The 19,895-nt window shown below is 38.3% G+C and overlaps 2 protein-coding genes across 2 annotated transcripts; both read right to left on the reverse strand.

The window, feature by feature from the left end:
• Positions 1–8,354: 8,354 nt before the first annotated feature.
• On the reverse strand, positions 8,355–10,625 carry LOC110755764 (elongator complex protein 6-like). Its single transcript, XM_088250998.1, has 5 exons — positions 10,410–10,625; positions 10,107–10,176; positions 9,649–9,854; positions 9,376–9,522; positions 8,355–8,701 (listed from the first exon to the last, which is right to left on the reverse strand). The coding sequence occupies exons 1-5, from the start codon at positions 10,623–10,625 to the stop codon at positions 8,591–8,593; spliced, it is 750 nt and encodes a 249-aa protein (XP_088107124.1). The 3' UTR covers positions 8,355–8,590.
• Positions 10,626–15,904: 5,279 nt separating this feature from the next.
• LOC148295392 (uncharacterized) lies at positions 15,905–16,725 on the reverse strand. Its single transcript, XM_088250117.1, has 2 exons — positions 16,643–16,725; positions 15,905–16,547 (listed from the first exon to the last, which is right to left on the reverse strand). The coding sequence occupies exons 1-2, from the start codon at positions 16,723–16,725 to the stop codon at positions 15,905–15,907; spliced, it is 726 nt and encodes a 241-aa protein (XP_088106243.1).
• Between the last annotated feature and the right edge of the window lie 3,170 nt (positions 16,726–19,895).

Below are 19,895 nucleotides of genomic sequence, written 5' to 3' on the forward strand. Positions count from 1 at the left end.
CATATGACCTAATACCTTCAATTTATTTCAAAACTCTTCTCTTCGTTGTCTCATTAGATTGTTTTGTATCCAATTTTTTATCTGCAGGGAATACAACGCGAATTGATATAACTCATAGCAAAAGAGCAGGGTTGTCAAGTGCAATGAGAAAAATGTTGTCATTGGGTTTAGTTCATAATTACGACGGAAACATTTTGGAAAGTAAATTCTTACAGAAGCAATTTTATACTCTGAAATTCAAGATTCTTTTATCCCTATGATGTTGGAGGATCCCTATTTTTTGTTGTATATATGGGTTTAACCCGTATTATTTCTTATAAATAAAATCCATTTTTTTTATTCTTGCCAAATGGGCAAATAGCAAGAAATCATTAGAATGTGACGTATCGGAAAGAAGCTAAATTCTCATTCCCCAATATCACAGGTATAAATATAAAAAAATTGAAGAAATAACTATATCCTATACTGGTAAAATATATTATTTTAACGGTATAGCCGGGCGGCTATACTCTGTGAATATATTCGAATATTTTAAAGGTATAGCCGATCGGCTATACCCTTTAAATATATTCGATACAAACACGAAGCTTGCACTCGCGGTCAGCCATTTTGCCTCTCTATTAAGCGCTTCCAAGCTTCAAAGACTCGGTCTTGAGCCTCTCTCTCTCTCAACTGAAGCTTCGATTTTTTTTTTCTTTTGTTTCGGCTGTTGCTTTGATTGGATTGGATTGGACTCTCTCTATGAAAATCATCAAATGTTATTCAGCTATTGAAATCTCCACCAAGATAACAACTCTGATGCTATGAGAGAGTTAGGCTGCGCCTAGGCGGCCTGGGCGGTTCTGGGTGGCGCCTAGGCGGCCTGGGCAGGTCTAGGCGGCCCCTGGGCGGGTCTAGGCGGCCCCTAGGCGGGTCTAGGCGGCTGGGCGTCCTTGTTTTTTCCAAATGAAGACAGACAAAGCTTGCACTCGCAGTCCAATCTTCAAAATTCAAATACTCGGTCTTGAGCCTCTCTCTCAACTCAAGCTTCGATTTTTTTCCTTCGGTTTCGGCTGCTGCGTTGATTCGTTTTTTTTGTTGTGCTTTTCTGTTATTGAAGTTGGCAACGTCAGATGAACATCCAAGGCAATTTCTTAGTATGCCAGAAGAAACCCAGCAGATGGTTCTTTAACCTGAGGCACACCTTGCAGTTGGGCATTGGATTACACCATGCCGGTCTGAATGACAAAGATAGATCTCTGGTTGAGGAACAAGATTCAGGAATTTCTGTTTTACCTAAGTAAGCATGAGTCTTTCCTGAAAAACATATTAGGAAAAGAGAATATAAAAAGATCATTTTCTTACTCTATATACTGATTAGGCATATGTATTAAATTATAGGTATTGGTTTGTACCAACACATTGGCTTGGGGCGTAAACCTTCCAGGTCATCATCTGGTCATTATTAAGGTAAGGTAAAATTTGTGCGGTATCTTTTTCATTTGGTTCCTATATTTACAAAGGTTTCTGGCAGGAGTATATTGCAGCAGCTGTTCTTCATGACAAATTTAAGTAAGTGTTGATTCTCTTGCAGGGAACAGAATATTATGATGGGAAAACAAAGAGATATGTTGCTTTTCCAATATCAATCACAGATATATTGCAAATGATGGTTTTGGTCACACATGACTTTATAATCAACAGTTGCTCAGATTCTACAATAAAGATGGGAGTAGATGTCCATTACAATCCGCCCGCCTAACAATCAATTAACACGAATCGTATTACTTTCTGAATATTTGCCTCAAATACTAGGAATCAGGTTGTTTGGGGTTCTGAATATCAGAAAATCTAATAAAGTCAATGGATGAAGTCTTGCAGTCCTATATCTAATCAATAAACCATTTTCCTTTTTATTTTTTCAATACTCTACACCTATCTTTTTTTTGCTGTTAAAGTTCAGAACGCCTATCATTTGCATTGCTGCTGTGGCAATGATCCTCTTGTACTTAAATGAGGTGAAGACACAAGTTAAAAGCCTTTGGTTTTTATTATTTTGTGTCCTTAGTATTTGATTTATTGAGCCTGTACAAAATTTTACATGAGCATAGTTTTCTGCAGATGTTTAATCCAACTTACTATGGCTTGGACAATACTGAACTTGAGTTTGATATAAAGTGGATAAGGACCGCTTAGATGATCCACATGTCGAAGCCAATTTGCTATTTCAGGTCAAAGTTGTCTTCAACTATATGTTTTTCGAATAAAAACTTCATGTCGTTTTCCCTTTTAGTTCTCTCATCGTTTTATTCTCTTACCATGCATGAATTCTGCATTCAGGCACATTTCTTGCAGTTAGGATTACCAATCAGTGACTACGTCACAGACTTGAAGTCAGTATTGGATCAAAGTATGCTAATCATCCAGGCCATGATGGATATATGTGCTAATAGTGGGTGGATTTCAAGCTCAATTACTTGCATGCATCTTCTGCAAATGGTCGTGCAGGTATTCTTCTTAGTAGTTACAATTCTGACTTCTTAGTAGTAGCACTTGCCTAGAATTAATGACGAGTGCTAGTGCTAATTGGGCATTCAGCCTTATTTATATTATTACATTCTACAGCTAGCATATCAGTTGATTAGTTAGAGATGATAATCGGGGATGCTGAGCACCCTTAAATGTTGTTAGTCCATGCCTCTTTCCTGTATTGTTTATCTTGTTTTGTTTTCTTTTCCTTTAAATTTGTCCTCCAAGAGAAGCTCTTCTTTTGTGTTTTTCCTTTCCACGGTACATTACCCTAGAAAGATATAGGGCCATTTCAGCAAGACTCAAACCTTCAGCTTCTGGGTAACTTAATTATATTTCTCTTTATTAAAATTGAGCATATTGTGGGCTGTGATTGCCGGTATTAATGTATGATTGGATGCAGCTTGCTTCTTTATCAAACCGGTGTCCTCATGAAAGGTTGGATCTCCAACGCTTGCGAGATACAAGAGAGGTATTGCACTTTTCTCCCCTCTTAACATTGGGATTTCAGGTGCATGTGGGTATGGTATATTTAAGAATGAGATGCTTCTTCTCATCTAGCACGTTGTTTGGAATCTCATTTAGAATAGTTCGTATATATCTTGGGATGCTCTTTTCACTCCTTTTGAAGAAGTCAACCAACTAGTCTAGAAGATTTATTTTTAAGTTTGAAATATATTAATAATAATATGACTGAAGCACTGCCGCCCATAATATACTCCCCATCCTGCTTAGGATTGATGCCTCAGAGACTGTTCTACTTGGCATGCTCTTTGTTACTGTATTAATTCTTGCATTAAGTGTCCAGCTATGCTTACTAAAACAATCTTCTCCATGCATGAGAAGATTGCATTGTCATTATTGATCCATTGGAACAGCATCGGCTAATCAAGACTTATTTATGTCATTGGTCTTTTTGTAACAACAGTCTTTAATTTTGGTTCAATTTGTAATTTGTGCGTCACATATCATGTTGTCCTTGCAGAGTCAACCCGTGGAGGGGTTCTGCCGCAGTCGAGGAAAATTGTTAGAGTTTGATCTTCCTGGAGGGATTCCTGAATCCTAGCCAAAGCTGCTTCAGGCTTTGAATCTGGAAGACCATGAAGACAAACAGTCTGCAGCCGCATGATTCGTAATTCATTACCATATACACTTTAGACAAGTTAGTTTTCCATTAGATAAACCAAATCATTCTTTGCATGTCCTGGAAGCAGATGCTTATAATTTAAAGTTGAAAGGGAAAAACTTCTATGTGCAATAAAAAACAGGAGCAGCCCCCATTTATCTATAATTATATAGCATCCTATTGGGGTTTCAGAGTTATGAAAAATGGGTATTTATATTGTATTGTTAGTTATGTTGTTTGGACAAATGGTTAGATTATAGTGATTATTTTTGTGGGCATTAAAGTTTCATTGCACCACAAGTTTGCCTTTTTTTATTTATGAAATGTACAGATTCACCTGTCTTTCACATCCAATATATCATCATCCATCCATCATCCATCCTCAAATTTGGAAGGAAATGTCTCTGTGCACATGTTTACCACATGCTTGGCTCGTCATCTTCCCCTACCAATCCCAATCTCTCTAATAGAAATTATGAGTGATATATTATGCAGGCAATCTGGATTTGCAGAGTACGAGTGTGCAGCTTGATGGCCATTCGAATCCTTTTTACCAAACATTTCATTCTGTTTTTATCAACACAAGATAGACTGATCCACTTATACACCATGTGAGGTATACACCGTATATTGACGATCCACCACCTATACCCAGTTTACATCTTCAAAATATCTTACATAACTGTAAGGTCATGAAATTTTTTGTTTTATTTATTTTTTATTTGTTGTGGTTTTACTAAGTTTCGGCCCCAAACATGTGCATGAAAATACCCATGAGATCAATAGTTTGAAAACATTTTTCTTAAGCTAAGATACTAACAATAAAATGTCAAATACGTCCCCAATCCTATCTAACAGTTTACATAAGAGTGTTGCTAAATGAACCCTAAAATTAACTGAGTAGACCATACGATCAAACTATTTATTGAATTATTAATTTATCCTAATATAAAATGACCACAAAGGATATGTTGAATTGTGAAACAAATGTAATTTTAATAAGTACACCATACCCATCATATTCAATCCTAATCAAACGTAGAGAAGGTTTTGGGGGTCCCACTTTTTGGTCTCTCCATTCGGGCTTGAATCCAAGATAATGACCTCTTATCCATAATCCAAGATAATGACCTCTCATCCATAGCTAGAACCCCACGCTGGAAGGGATTCTCTTATGCACGAGGACTCTGACTAGAAACATATTGGCTTACGTTGTCGTTCACATACATTAAAAGTCTTGTTTATGTGCTAATTGCATGCTCTTCATCCTTTCTGTAATCGCATCACAGGTTCCACTCATCACTGCAATTCCCAATATGGGTTTTCTAGTGCAAATAAAGGCCAATATGAAAAAATTGAGTTTTCTAGGGTAAATAAAGGTCAATAGGAAAAACAAGAATCATGGATGCAAGGGGAGATAAATAAAGAAAATCACTCGTTCTGTAAAATAAGTGCGGAACACTTTCATTTTACCCTGAAAAGAAAAAAAAAGGAACCCATAAAACTTTCATGAGATGATAGAACAGATTTGGAGGGCAACAAGCTCAAACCAATAAGAAATAAATAAAGAAAATCACAAGGATTTACAAGAATCAAGCTTTGAATTGAAAGAGCTAGCAAATCTACTCTCACAAAAGCTTATGAAATTAAAGATTTTGATGCAAACCCAAAATCTGAAAAAGGGGGCATGAATTCATGTAAAAAGATAAATATGGTTTAGGATTGATTTTAGGGTGTTCTGTGATATCGTGTGCCAATCCAATAAGTAATAGTATAGCCAGCCGGCTATACTCCTTTTTTTTTTAATTTTAAAAAAATATTATAGCTGTCCGGCTTTACTCTTTTGACACATGGCACATAGGCGCTGGGCGGGTCTCTATAAATATACCGCTACACTCCTCTTTCCTTTTTTTTTAAACATAGTACAGCCGTGCAGCTTTACTGTTTTGACACGTGGCACCTACGCGCTGGGCTCAACCTTTTTTTAAAATATAAATAGTATAACCGCACGGGTATAACCCTTAAAAAGAAAATTTTATCTTGGGAATTTCGCCGGCATAAACCTGCGCCGACGAACTTTCGTCGAGAGAGGTTTTAAAAAAAAAAATTAAAAAACATATAATTAATTTCTTTACTTTTGTTTTTTGGCCAACTTCTTTAATTTGTATATATAAAGCAAAAGGTGGAGAATGGTGAAATATTCAAAATACCAGAAAATGTCATTGGTTAATGCAAACATTAAGAATTGAAATTATTAATTAAATGAGGATAATATGGTAAATTCAAAAAAATTTATATTAAAAAAGATAATGGGTAGTTGTGTTCCATAAAAATAGGTCATTATCTGATTTTTCTTTTCATTTTAATTTTTTTAAATATGAAAAAGTGTAAGTTTACCATATTATCCTCATTTAATTAATAATTTCAATTCTTAATGTTTGCATTAACCAAGGGCATTTTTTGGTATTTTGAATGTTTCACCATTCTCTGCCTTTTGCTTTATATATATAGATTTAATATAAAAAATTATAGAAAAAGTCCACAAAATAATTAATTTCTATTTACTAAGTCTTTTGTGTAATTGTTTGGGTGTCCTAATTAAATTTCTCCATAGCCCAAGAGCCATATCCATCACTATTAGGTCATTACTCAAGTATCTATTGTCCCTTTTTCAATTTTTTACTTTTCTTGAGTTATTACTCGTATTAAGATTCTAGCACCTTCACGTTAAATAATGTATTATACACGTACGCACGTATTTTTCATGTTTAATACACCTATTTTTTACAAAAATTTCAATGACACGCACAAAATTCACGTATTATACGCATAATTCTCACATACTATCGAATAAAAATAATATATATGTATTTTTTTTTTAAAGAAAATGGTATAGCCGCTATACTCAGCTTTCCCCAATTGTCTTAAAATAGTATAGCCGCGCGGCATTACTCCTTTTTTAAATTTCTAAAACAAAAACAGTATAGCCAGGCGGCTGTACTTGTTTGACACGTGGCTTGTAGTCCCTGTGCGATAAATAGTATAGCCAGATTCTTTTTTGAATTTTTTAATGAAATAGTATAGCCGCCCGGCTATACTCTGGTTTAAAAAAACTGTTCTGACACGTGGCGCCTATGCGCTGGCCATGTCCTTTTTTAGTATTATAAATAGTGTAGCCGCTCGGCTATACTATTTAATTTTAATTTAAATTTTTTAAAAACATATAGTTAGTTTCTTTAGACATACCTGAAATCTTAGAAATTCCGCCCCCATCCTCAACTCCAAAAAGTACCTTTATGTGCAGTATGGAGGGCAGAGTTATGGTTTTGATGCTGACTTCTGTTTGCTGGAATGTTTACACCCCATGCCAATGGGCTGGTACAAAACAATACCTATAATTTTCCATGACGGGCTCTTGATGGTTGCTGCTTCCTTGATCTTCACTTTGTTTCCTGTCTTGGCCGTTTTGAGCAGTGCTTTCATGCCCCTTTCCCTTTTCATAGGAAATAACAACCTCTTTGCATTTGGCTGATGGTACAGAGTTTGAACTCTGCCCCACTTCCATTTGTCTTCTAGCTATACAATACTGCCTCTTTCTTGATTCTTCTAACCTGTTACCTGATAGGATAGCCTTCTCTAGTGAAACTTAAATCTGGTATTTTGTTATTCAAAACTGGCATTTGCACCATTAGATGGTTTGAATAAAGTATTTGTCATGGCCTTATTGCCTTTGTTGATTTTCGGATCCTTCCTGTTTTGATGTTCGTTTCTTTTTGGATGGATTTGACCTCATGCTGAGACTCGTATATAAAAACCTCATACACAAGATGGTATACATTGCAAGGCCAACGGTCAGAAGGAGCCAACCTGTGCTTTTGGATGATAACGTTAATCAGTTCCCTTCCTGTTGGCTTCCCGCAGAGTTAGCCTGGAATGACGTCGAAATTCATGGCCGCCCTTATGTCTCCACCGAAAGAGAAGATAAAGCCAAATCATACATCAATTGAATTTGTACTTGCATGCCATGACATCTCCCAATCTGTATGTATGTAAAACAAACACAGAAGATCTGAATGCTGGTAACAATATAGTACAGAGAGATAGAGATAGGGTGATATATATTCTGTATGGAGAGAGAGAGAGAGAGAGAGCTTGGCCTGCAAAAGCAAAATCCATTTGTAACCATGTCAACTCTGAAGGGAGAAACAAAGTATACAAGAAAGAAAAGGGTAGGGGGGTTAAGACCTAATTAACACTTACCAGTGAAGAAGAAATAAATGTGGTTTGATGGCTGGCTGCCCATATGATTGGGTGGCCTAACTTAGCTTACCCTAGTCTTGGTCTAGTACGTCAGTCAGGCAAGCCTTACAAGCAAACAACGTGATCCTAATAGGCAGTCCATTTGAATGTGATTGTGTTTCTCACGTCAATTTTTTATTTTCGAGTTTGCAAACTGCTTGTGAGCTGTGACTCTCTGAGTGAGTTCTGGTGCTTGTCATTCTCCCGTATCCAAAACTGGATTGACTTAAAACATAACAAAATAAAATTAGGCCCAAAAGACAACGAAGTCTAACTCAGTGAAAAAGGGCATTGACTTGCAGACCAATGATCTCAAGTTCGATGCGTGTGTGAGAAACCCCCCTTCTCTGTGTAGCCACTGCCACTGAATTCGGCTTGCAAATAAATATCCATTCAAGTAGGATGCAGAATAACAAAATGCGAAAAGAAAATTCTAAGCATTTCCATTATAAAATTAGAGTTACAGCCTTCAAAGTAACAAAGCAATTGTATCAAACTACTTGTCTTCTTGTAGTTAGATCTCCGAGTATCATTACGAAGGGTCAAGAGTCTCCATGATAGTACAGAACCCTAGTGAGCAGGTAAACTCCTCATTACTTGGGAGCCTCAATTGCTATGTTCACCCACAATTTGAAATTCCTCAAGCATAAATGGTCTTCAAGTCCTGCTTCCAGGATAGAAATATTCGACACTGTTTTCCTTTACTTTGAATTGGAAATTAGACAGCTTGTTTCTTGATCTCTCCTTCCCACTGTTCAGGACTGTCAACTGCAACCAACAAGAACAATGAGGATCATAACTTTCGTAATCTCGTTCAATTGCATGGATATCAAAACCATTAAGATGAGACTTTTGGGAAGTAATACTAGACAGGAAAAGTACACTTGCTACAAGCGTAATTGGCAGGTCACCAGCAGCAAGCCAGCAAGCAATACTAATGGAGTTCTCACAATTTTTCAATTGCTTACACAGGATTGTGATCTAGTGGACTCGGCGGAGAAGATACGACAGGTAAAAGAGAAGAGAACAAGAAAATCCGGAAAAAGGACCATGACACAAAGCAACTATCATATGTATGAGAATAACACTTTAAAAAAAAAAAACTAAATATCAACCAGAGGATCAGCAGAGCATATGCATATGTTAAAAGTTTTAAGTAGCATATTATCCATTTCCATAACAACCAAGACTCAAAAAGTAAGTAACCACAAATGACGAGAGGGGACCATACCTGAATGATTTGACAGACATACTTTCTAGTTTCTAGCAATCTATCTTGGTGAAGAGATGCATCAAATGAAAAAAAACATGGGTGAAAACCAGTGAACTCCTATAGGGCTGTTCAAATGAAAGGAAATAGACTCTTGCTTTTTCCATATTAGAGAAGCTATCTTACGGAAAATTCAATCTGGTGAAGTGACAAAATGTGTTCCAGCAAATACCTGCCCATGCACATCTGATGCCAAACCAGTGGCCAATGGTTCTGCTCTTATCAGAATGTCTGCTAGATACTCCATCTGTAAAATAAGGGAGGGCCTCACCGTGTCTGAATATATATCGTCATGATTGAGCATGACTAACGAACAACCCTGCAACAAGAAAAGGTACACAAGATGAATAACTGAGGATAAGGTACACGAGATGAATAACTGAAGAAAAAGGAGTGTGGTATGAAAACTGGAGAAAATGACTGACAGTTGCCACTGATGTCTTACAAATTCTGATACTAAAGTGTGGCAGTAATGAAGAAAGTCTAAAACAAGATTTGTAGATCCCTTAGCAGCCACCTCCATCAGAGAGATATCATCAATCATGACAGTGATACAGTTCTTGTTCTCTTGAGGTAAGGCACTTATAGTCTTTTGGATTTTCCCATACAAAGCAACAAGTCCACCATCACTGTTTTTTCCTTCTTCACCATCTGAAGATGAAAAAACGGAGGATTTCTTGTAAGAAATTCAATTACAAAACTAGCAATACTAACAATTCTTACATTTTTCTTTGAAAATTAAAAAAAAAAATCGATTTAACGAACTGGAACTATGGTTTATAACTTAATATCAATCCTGCACTGATTCCTACATTGTTACAAATTCAATTGCATACTGAACAAGTATCTAGCTTTTCTACTTTAATAGCCAATAGTAGCAAGTCTTATACCTGATTTTCTCACCTGGGCAATCCACAAGCACGTCAAAGAAAAAGAATCTGTTATTGTCCCTTTGCACAACTAAGTTGCAACCCTGTTTCAAAAACACATCCAAATATCAGATATCTTCATTTATGCTTATCTGAACATTTCATCTGATAAACATGAAACCGCGAGAACTAATAATAATTCATAACAAAAATGAAATGTAAATTAACACGGATATTAGCAGCTATAGATAAAATTATGGAACTCACTTTAAAAAGACTAATTCTTCTGACCAAAAAAAAAAAAAAGACTAATTCTTTGTGAAGAGAGAGCCAGTACCAGTCTTCGGAGGATCCGATCGTAGTGAGAGAAGGGGTGAGCGAAGGCAACAAAAACGATGACGTTGGAGGAGTGAGGAGGCTGAGAAAGAGAGCGCTTGAGAATGTGGTGCAGGATGAAAGCGGCACTGGTCTCGACGCAGTCTTCGAGGAGAACAATGCGACCACTGAGATGGAGAGACCCTAGAGCTTCGTCCAATAAGGTTCCTTGCTCCATTTTCCTCTTCTTCTTCTTCTTCTTCTTTCAAGCTAAAAAGCACTGAGCTTAGGGTTTATGGTATGTGAATTTGTGATTTCAACGGTTTCTTTAATTTGATTTAAACGGTTTTTGGCTTCTCAAACAGTGACGTTATTTTATTTTATTTTATTAAGAAGGGGGCAAAGCCCCAAGAAACAGACTACACACACAAGTCTAAACAGACCAATCTAGAATGAACAATTCCAAGCAAATCATCAACAAGATAAGCACTTAACCAACTAGGGGTATGCTCAAACACGCACAGCCCAAGATCCACTTGATAACTCCAATTAGCCAATTGGTCAGCAACACCATTCTTCTCACGAAAAACATGCTGAAGAGCACAACTGGGAACCTGCTGCATAAGGTCACAACAGCTCCTAACCAGAGTAGCTAAAGGATGCACAGTAAGCATAGAAGAATTTTGACAGAGATTGATTGCAGTAGCTGAGTCCATTTCAATGATGAGACAATTGATGCCTTTCTCAATTGCTAACTTCAAACCAAAGAAAAGACCCCATATCTCAGCCTCAAGAACTTGACCTTTTCCCAGATTAACAGCAAAACCACTTACCCAGTCACCAGAAGAGTCACGAATGACTCCCCCAGCACCAATGCAACCAGTAACACTTCTCCTTGAGCCATCCACATTCAGTTTGAACTGTCCAAGCCTAGGGAGGCTCCCAGGCAACATGAATTTGAACTTTATTTACCCCTTTAGTGCGATTAGAAGCTGACTTAATCCACTCTTGGGCTGCCCCACAAATAACTTGTCTAGGACTAGAGAGGACTGTATCCTCATTCTGGAAAATATACTTATTTCTCCAACACCATAAATGCCAGCAAGTAAACACAAAAACAGTACTCCAAGGAACATCACCATTCCATTTCTCCTTAGAAAGCACATTGACCTTCATCCAAGGCTGAGCATCTAAAAGGAAAAAATTATGAGCATAGGCAGGGAGGATAGCATTCCACGTAGATCGAGCTCGCTCACAATCACAAAGAATGTGAAGAACAGTTTCAGTAGGCCAAGAACAAAAGCCACATGAAGGGTCAGAAGCTAACTGCCATCGAACCCGCTGATCATTAGATAAAATTTTGCCTTGAGAAGCCAGCCACATAAAGTATTGTAGCTTAGGAGGAACATTTAAACTCCACAAGGATTTCCAACAAGAGTCAGGAAAAGAACAACCTTGAAAGAATAAACTATAAGCAGATTTAACAGAAAAGTTGCCATTAGCACTAACCTTCCAAATCTGAGTATCAGGTAAAGAGCCCAAAAACCCCATAGGGACACTAATGACCTGTTGAACAAGGTCTTCACAAAGAAAGACTCGCAACTTATCAATATCCCACCAACCATTTTTAGAAAAACTTGAAACAGAACATTTGCTATCATGAATGGTGAGAACTCCAGCCTGCTGCATTAAAGGGACATCAGTAACCCAATTATCCTCCCAGAATTTTACAACATCTCCCCGACCTATTCTCCAACACATTCCTTGCATAAGTAACTGAGTACCATGTATAATACTCCTCCAGGTAGTGGAGCAAACCTGCCTTGCTCCAAGAGAATTATCTAAAATAGAAGTCCCTTTAAGATACTTAGCCTCATAAATTTTTGCCCATAAACCATTATCTTTAGAATGCAATCTCCACCCAATCTTAGCAAGAAGAGCCTGGTTCATACTAGCAGTCATTTTAAACCCCAAACCTCATTTACCTTTAGGCCTACAAGACAAATCCCATTGACAAATATGGATCTTATATTTCTTCTCACTGCTGCCCCAGAAGAAATTACGATTAAGCCGATCCAAATCATTACAAACACTAATAGGCAGTTTAGTAGTTTGCATGGCATAAACAGGGATAGAAGTTGTAACTGCTTGAATTAAAGTAGCTCTGCCAGCTAAGAAAGAAGCTTGCTCTTCCAAGATGCCAAGCGATTGTGCACCTTATCAACTAAAGAACTATAAGTGTGCTTTCCAACTCTAGAATGCAGAAGAGGCATTCCCAGATACTTGCCAAGGTTATTAGTAAGAGGAGAGCCACAAATCAAACTTATCTCCTTAGCAACCTTATTACAAGTGTTAGGAGAGCAGAAGACAACAGACTTATCAAAATTGACTACTTGTCCAGACGCAGAGCAAAACAAATCCAAACAACTCTTCATAATTTTAGCTTGATTAGCACTAGCCTCCGCAAACAACACAAGATCATCAGCAAAAAAAAGATGGGAGATCGCAGGGCCAGACTGAGAAGATTTCACAGGCCGCCACTTCTTTTTACTAACAGCATCACAGATAACATGAGAGAGTTTTTCAATACAGAGAACAAAGAGATCGGGAGATAGCGGATCTCCCTGTCTAATACCATTCGTTGGACTAAAAGGAGTAGTCAGTTCCCCATTCACATTAATTTGATATCTCACAGACTGAACACAATTCATTATCAACTTAACAAAAGGAGCAGGCAGCCTCAATTCAAGAAGGACATACACAACAAAACGCCAATTCAACCTGTCATAGGCCTTAGAGAGGTCTATTTTCCAAGCAAACAAAACCCTTTTTCCCTTTAGACAACTTAAATTTATGCATTAACTCCTGAGCAATAAGGATATTATCTGTAATATGTCGTCCAGGGACAAAACTAACTTGGTTGGGACTGATAAGATCAGGAAGGATGGGCCTTAAACGAGCCACAAGGATTTTAGAAATAACCTTGTACAGAGTAGAGCATAAGCTTATAGGCCTAAACTGGGCCATAGACTGGGGACTTTGCACTTTAGGCACCAAAGTTATTAAAGTGTAATTCAGCTTGTCAGGGATGTTGCACTTCTTAAAAGCTTGAGACACCATTGCAAAAATATCATCAGCACATTTATTCCATTGAGCTTGATAGAAACAAGCTGGAAACCCATCTACACCAGGAGCTTTCAAACCTCCAATCCCAAACAAGCTTCGTTTAATCTCAGCCATATCAACTTTTTTCTCAAGGAACTCCAAATCAGCAGAATCAATACCAGGGAACAACTTAGGTAAAGTCAGGTCTCTCTGCTCTACAATCTCTTGAGAAAACAACTGCTCAAAATAAGCCATAGCCAAACCTTTAATGCCTTGAGCTTCCTCAACCCAGGCACCCTCATTATTCTTTAATCTCTCTATTTTATTCCTGCGCCGCCTAATAATAGTAGTAAGATGAAAGAATTTGGTGTTTCAATCACCTTCCTGAAGCCACTGTAATCTGGATTTTTGTTTCCAGAACATAGCCTCTTGCTCCAACACACCATTATACTCCTCAATCAAAGAAATTTCCAAGTTACTCAAAAAAACATTTGAACCCCTGCACAAAGCTTTTTGAATACCATTAAGACGAACCAACAAATAGGCCATCCGCTTCTTAATATGTCCAAAAACATTAACATTCCAATCTTTTAGAGGCTGAACCAACTGATAAGTTTTATCCAAGGCCGAGCCAACAGCTTGACCCCAAACATCAGAAATAAACTCATTGAATTTCTCATGTTGCATCCACATTGCTTCAAACCTAAAAGGCCTTAAGTGCGGAGAAACAATAAAACGAGAGTGTAACGTAATCTTGATTGGATTGTGATCAGAAGTAGTCCTAGGCAAATGCTGAACATTAGCCTCAGGAAATAACCTTCTCCATTGCATATTACAAATAGCTCGATCTAACCTTGCATAGACTCTCTTATTATTCCATGTAAATTTAGGTCCAGAATAACCCAAATCAATCATCTCATGCCATCAACCCAGTTTCTAAAACCTTTAGATTTGCACTCTAGAGCTCCACCAAACTTCTCATCAACAGCAAGCAACTCATTAAAATCCCCAGCTATCAACCAAGGCATATTATGACTTGCAGCAACAAAGGAGAGATAGTCCCACAATTTCACTCGCTTGACAGCATTAGGACTAGCATAAACACCAGTAAAAAGCCAAGGGTCTTGACCATTGCGTGCCACACAAGCAGAAATGTTTGATCAGAAGTACCAACAACTTCTACATGAACTCTGGAATCATCCCATAAAAGCCACAAACCACCAGAGAAACCGACAGCATCAACAACTTCAAAGCAAGGAAAGCCAAGAGACTTAACTACAGAAATAGCTTTTGCTCCACTTATACGAGGCTCACAGATAAAAAGCATATCCAACCGATGAGTGCGAATCAAATCAAGCACATTAGACTTAAATTTGGAGCTTGCTGCTCCTCTAACATTCCAGCAACAAATATCCATAAAAACACCAATTAAAGAATAAAGTAACCTTAAGGGCTAAAACCCTTTTATTAAGACTCAAAAGCCATACCTTCACTAGGAGTGAAGGCATTACTTGCCAATTGTCCACCATGTGAACTAATATGTCCTTCTGAAAGGTCCATCTTCTCTGTGGGAGCCAAACCCTCACTGTCAGAAGGGATTAGCACTTCATCATCACTGTCAAAACCAGAGTTGTCATCTCTACTAGTAGCGATCTCCCCTATATTGGGTGGCTGATGCCCAAAGATATACAACCCTTTTTCCTTTTGAATTGGTTGTCCACTGTCCCAACTCGCAAATTGCTCAGGTAGAGAACCAGTAACAACACTCTTCTTGCCTTGAAATCCCACCCTTCCTATAGAATCAGAAGTGCCAATGGTACTTTTACTTGCCACACTAGCAGCCTGGCGATTTCCAGGGGTATTTCTAATTGCCACACCAGTATTCTGACAATTATCATTCACACGGTTCTTCACAAGCAAGCTCTTGTTCGAAATATCCTCCAAAGCCTGCCTAGCAACACACTTTTTACCCTTAGATTTTGTCTAAACCTTATTTCCCATATTCAAATCAGTAACGAAAGATTGCATTGGTCTGTTACCAGTCTGATCAAAAAACTCACTACTATTCCCCTCATCCCTTCCAAAATTCTCACCAATTTGCCTAAGAGCATCAAACCTTGAGCCCTTATTTTTAACCCCAGAATCCTTGCCTCCCACTCCCTTAAAATTAGACTGAGGCCTGCGCCTAGGGGGAACATTCATCCATGGACCTCTCAAGCTCTGGTCAGACTCATAGTGAGCCCTGTTAATTCCCACCGAACTACCCCCCACAACATCAACACCCATAGCAGTAGGAGTCTCACCATTAACGGTTTCAGCATCTTTAACATTCAATTCACACTTCTATCGTTTATGGCCATACCTCCCACAGAGATAGCATATATCAGGCAGCTCCTCATACTCTATGTTATACTAGTTCTGGTTTATTTGGACAAAAGCATCTAAAGGCTTAGTGAGATCCAATTCCACACACAATCGAGCAAACTTGCCCCTATTTTGAGCAGTGGTAAGAGAATCAATCTTTAACAATTTCCCCAATAAATTCCCAACTCGTTTCAGCGACCAAACATCGAAACACTCAAGTTGAATAGCAGAGACACGAAGCCAAACAGCCATTCGAGTGACATGTGCAGTAGCTGGACAAAAGCCAGGCCTCCATTTTTGCATGACTAAATATTGACCAGCTATTATCCAAGGACCACCAGTGAGAACAAAATTTAAGTCCTCCTCAAGCTCAAATTTTACCACAAAATAGTCATTCACCAAATCTATCAATTTCCACTCCCCTCTCAAACTCCATTTCTGGTGTAATCGATCATGTAAATAATTATAAGTATGAGACCTGCCCAAGAGCTTAATAATCAGAGCATTCTTCCAAGGTCGACATAACCTATCCATTGCCTTATCAGAGAATTGAATACTAGGGCCTCGATCACCCCGAGAAATAACCACATCCTCCTCATCATTGAGATCCTCATAAGCATCATCCAAACAATTAACATCTATACCCACATTCTTAGTCAAATTCACCTTATTCATAAGCTTATCACGAAAACTATCAGAACCAAGGTAAAACGAGATACCTGCTCAGAGTCAACAATCGGCGTCTAGTCCTGCATCATAGGTGAATCAGAATCAGCCACATCGCACTTAGGTTCAGCATTCTCTGATGCTCGACTTCGCTTAGGCAAACGATGGTGATTCAAGAAAACTCCAGGTGAGCCTTCCGCCATGAATAGCAGAAAATCAGAGGAAAATTAACCATAAGTGAAAGAGAAACTACCTGGAAACCACCACACTGGCAGTTTCCAGCAAGAGTCGATCGGAATGGACGAGATCTGAAAAGCCAAGAAAAATCGCTCGCGCATGAGGCGCGTACAAAAAAAAAGCAGCAGAGTCGTGACTTTGATTTCGACACAGTGACGTTATTTCACCCGCGCCTATACATAAATAAATAAATAAATAATGCGGTTGGGCCGACCGAGTAAAATCTCTATTTTGCTGAGGTGGCAATTTTTGACTGTTCGACCCACCATACAGTCCTCCCTAAAATAAACTTGGAGAGTTTTTTTAATTCAATCTTGACATGAGATAAAATAACTAAGATGAATCAATTCAAAAAGAGCATACCACAAATAAATGCTTGTGGGAAAATGATCAGGATAGCACAATACTCTCACATTCTCATGAATTTTAGAAAGCAATTTCTTACTGTACCAACTGTTGATCTTTAAAGTAAGAGAAACCTCCTTGCAGATAAGAATGTAAATATGCATATAAATCAATAGTGGAGTCCAATTGGTTTAGTCCAATTTTTCTTTAATATTTTTTAAGGGTTTTTATCACAAATAGTTCCTGAAGTTTGCCAAATTATCACCTTTGGTCCTTTATTTTCCGGAAAGATTTTGGGGCAGTAAGTGGTATTTATGTAGATCGTACCGAAATGAGTCTGTAGACACGTAGTGGGCTCGAATTGGAATTGTAACTTAAAAGATACGATCAAAATAAACTCAGTTGCAAAACCCTAAACCCTAAACCCTAAACCCTCACAATCTCTCCCATTTTTCTCTTTGCAAAAACAGACCCACCCCACCCCCCCTTGCACACAGGAGCAACTTCTCTCCTCCACCACCGCCACAACACGCCGCCATTCTTGGCGGCACCGGTCCCAAAAGGACCACCTCACTTCCCTCTTCCAGCCCCGCCCCATCCCAGCCTCAATTCATCGCTGCCGTCGTCGGAAAAAGCCACGAAACAGGTTAGTTTCGACAATTTTTGACAGAATTTCACGGAGCTCGTTCGGACACCTCCGGCCACCATTTTCTTCGAATTTGGTATGCTTTCGCATCCTTTCAATGTGTTCTAGCTGCTGGTTGTGGTATTTATGAGAAATTTCTGCGTTTTGGTGATTAAATAAGCGATAATAGTTTGGCCGATTTTCGGCCTCCGATTCCGGCCACTTCCATTGACTTTTTGGGGTAGGTCCAAGAACAAAAGTTGCTCCACTCTATGTGGTGATCATGTAGGTATAAGTCTTGACCGGCAGTTTGAAGATTTTCAGATCACCGAAATTTTATTTGGACACCCACGCGATGTCGGCACGTGGGCCACTTTTTGGCCTATCCTTGAGTCCTAAAATTATCCTCATGTCTTCCTGAGCACGACGGTATGCTCGGATATGAGTTTGGTTATCGTTTGGTTGTCGATCGGATATTGCATATTAGACGTTATCCGGGTTCGATATGTTCGGACCGTTGGATCGACTTCATTCTCAAATATGTTGATCTAGGCTCTTCTAGAATTGTGTAGGAATTCGCGGATCGAGAATCGGATTCCAAGATACTCCGATTCAATAATTCAAAGTTTAGGTAAACGATAACAGTCCGATCGTGCGATCGCGAGCGATCCGACCGTCTGATCCAGACCAAACTTGCAGGGTGTGTTTCCTAAACCTTGTGGAACCCATAGGAACTATCGGATCGTAAAATGGAGGTCGTGGGCCCTGTTGACCCAATGTAGAAAGTTTGACCCTCGGTTGATTGTAAGTCTTCCGAGGTAGTTCACCCTTCTAGAAGTGCTAGAGCGACCGTGTAAATGAGGCTCGACTGTTTGTGAACTATTTTGATTATGTTTGGACGATGAGTTTATGTTATAGTGTTATTCTAATATTTGAAGTTTATCTCGTTATTTATTTATTTATTTATTTATTATTATGAGTATTATACTATATTGGATTGTGTAAAGTTAGGAACGGCTTACTAATTGGATTTTGGTGTGGACGATAAATTAATTAAATGTTTATTATATATATACTCATTTGTTTGAAGATGATGAATCATGAACATTAGTTGTTATCATAATGTGGTGTATATTTTAAGTGTGGTTGAGAACTAATTTTTGGAAAGTTGATATAAAAGTCGGAAAATGGATTGTGAAATAAGGGAAAATTTATGATGAGTTTCAGACAATAGTTTTCAAACCCACCACGGGAGTACCCCCAGTTGCTTTGAAATAGTTTTGTCATTTATGATAATGCCCCACGAGTTTCGGGGACTCCTGAACCGTGTGGTGCGAGGATATGTGTTCTCGGGCTGACTACATATCCCCCAAGTTCTGTGAGGAATGCGGCTCGAGTTGACCTTATGTTCCCGAGGCTTGTGAGGAATGCGGCTTGGGATGACTTTGTGTTCTTGAGGCCTGCGAGGAATGTGACTCAGGTTGACTTTGTGTTACCGAGGCCTGCGAGGATGTTTCACTTTATGTGACATAAGGAATTGACGGTATACTGTAGGAATTAAATAGAAAATCATGGAATTGACGAAATATTATCGGAATTGATGGAATATTATCGGAATTGACGGAATATAAATGGGAATACGCCTAGGTGGAGAATATTTGGGTTTTAAGAGGTTTAAACTAAAATTGAGAATTTTATCTTAGTATTTTTGGGTAAAAGTTTTAATACATATTTTTCTAATTTTATGAGGCGAGGAATGAATGGTTTTGTTATTCACTTGCGTACATGAGCTTTATGTGAGTTTGAAGGAAGAATTAAAAGTGCTTTATGAGTTTGGTTGTTTTTACATATGATTTATGCAAGTAAAATATATATTGATTCATGGATTTGAGGAAATTCTTTGAGTAGCCTACTTATGTGCAAATATAATAAGTGAAAGAACTACGTATGGCTTGATCCCTCAATAAGGGTACGTAGGCAACTTAGAGTTACTAGGTGCAGCTCCAAGTTCAAGTGTTTAAAAGGTTGTTCTGCTAAGTTATTTTGAATTTTGTTAACGTACTCTTGATGTTCTAAAAGTTGATATCAATTTCAAATAGCATAACGATTTATTTGGGTTAAAGAGGCATGTGGCCAAAATGATGTGATGTTTGGTTGCATGCATTC

This window comes from Prunus avium, chromosome 3, assembly GCF_965620075.1.
Source record: "Prunus avium chromosome 3, drPruAviu1.hap1.1, whole genome shotgun sequence".
NCBI classification, from domain to species: domain Eukaryota; kingdom Viridiplantae; phylum Streptophyta; class Magnoliopsida; order Rosales; family Rosaceae; genus Prunus; species Prunus avium.

What these genes read in the sequence shown, in the direction of transcription:
- LOC110755764 (XM_088250998.1), bottom strand. Translation starts at nt 10,625, where the DNA reads ATGGAGCAAGGAACCTTATTGGACGAAGCTCTAGGGTCTCTCCATCTC. An exon ending in ATCGGATCCTCCGAAGACTG is followed by an intron (nt 10,177 to 10,409) that starts GTACTGGCTCTC and finishes TTTTTGAAACAG; the next exon opens with GGTTGCAACTTAGTTGTGCA. An exon ending in CATCAGATGTGCATGGGCAG is followed by an intron (nt 8,702 to 9,375) that starts GTATTTGCTGGA and finishes TGTTGGTTGCAG; the next exon opens with TTGACAGTCCTGAACAGTGG.
- LOC148295392 (XM_088250117.1), bottom strand. Translation starts at nt 16,725, where the DNA reads ATGGCGGAAGGCTCACCTGGAGTTTTCTTGAATCACCATCGTTTGCCT. An exon ending in TCAGAGAATGCTGAACCTAA is followed by an intron (nt 16,548 to 16,642) that starts GTGCGATGTGGC and finishes TGGTTCTGATAG; the next exon opens with TTTTCGTGATAAGCTTATGA.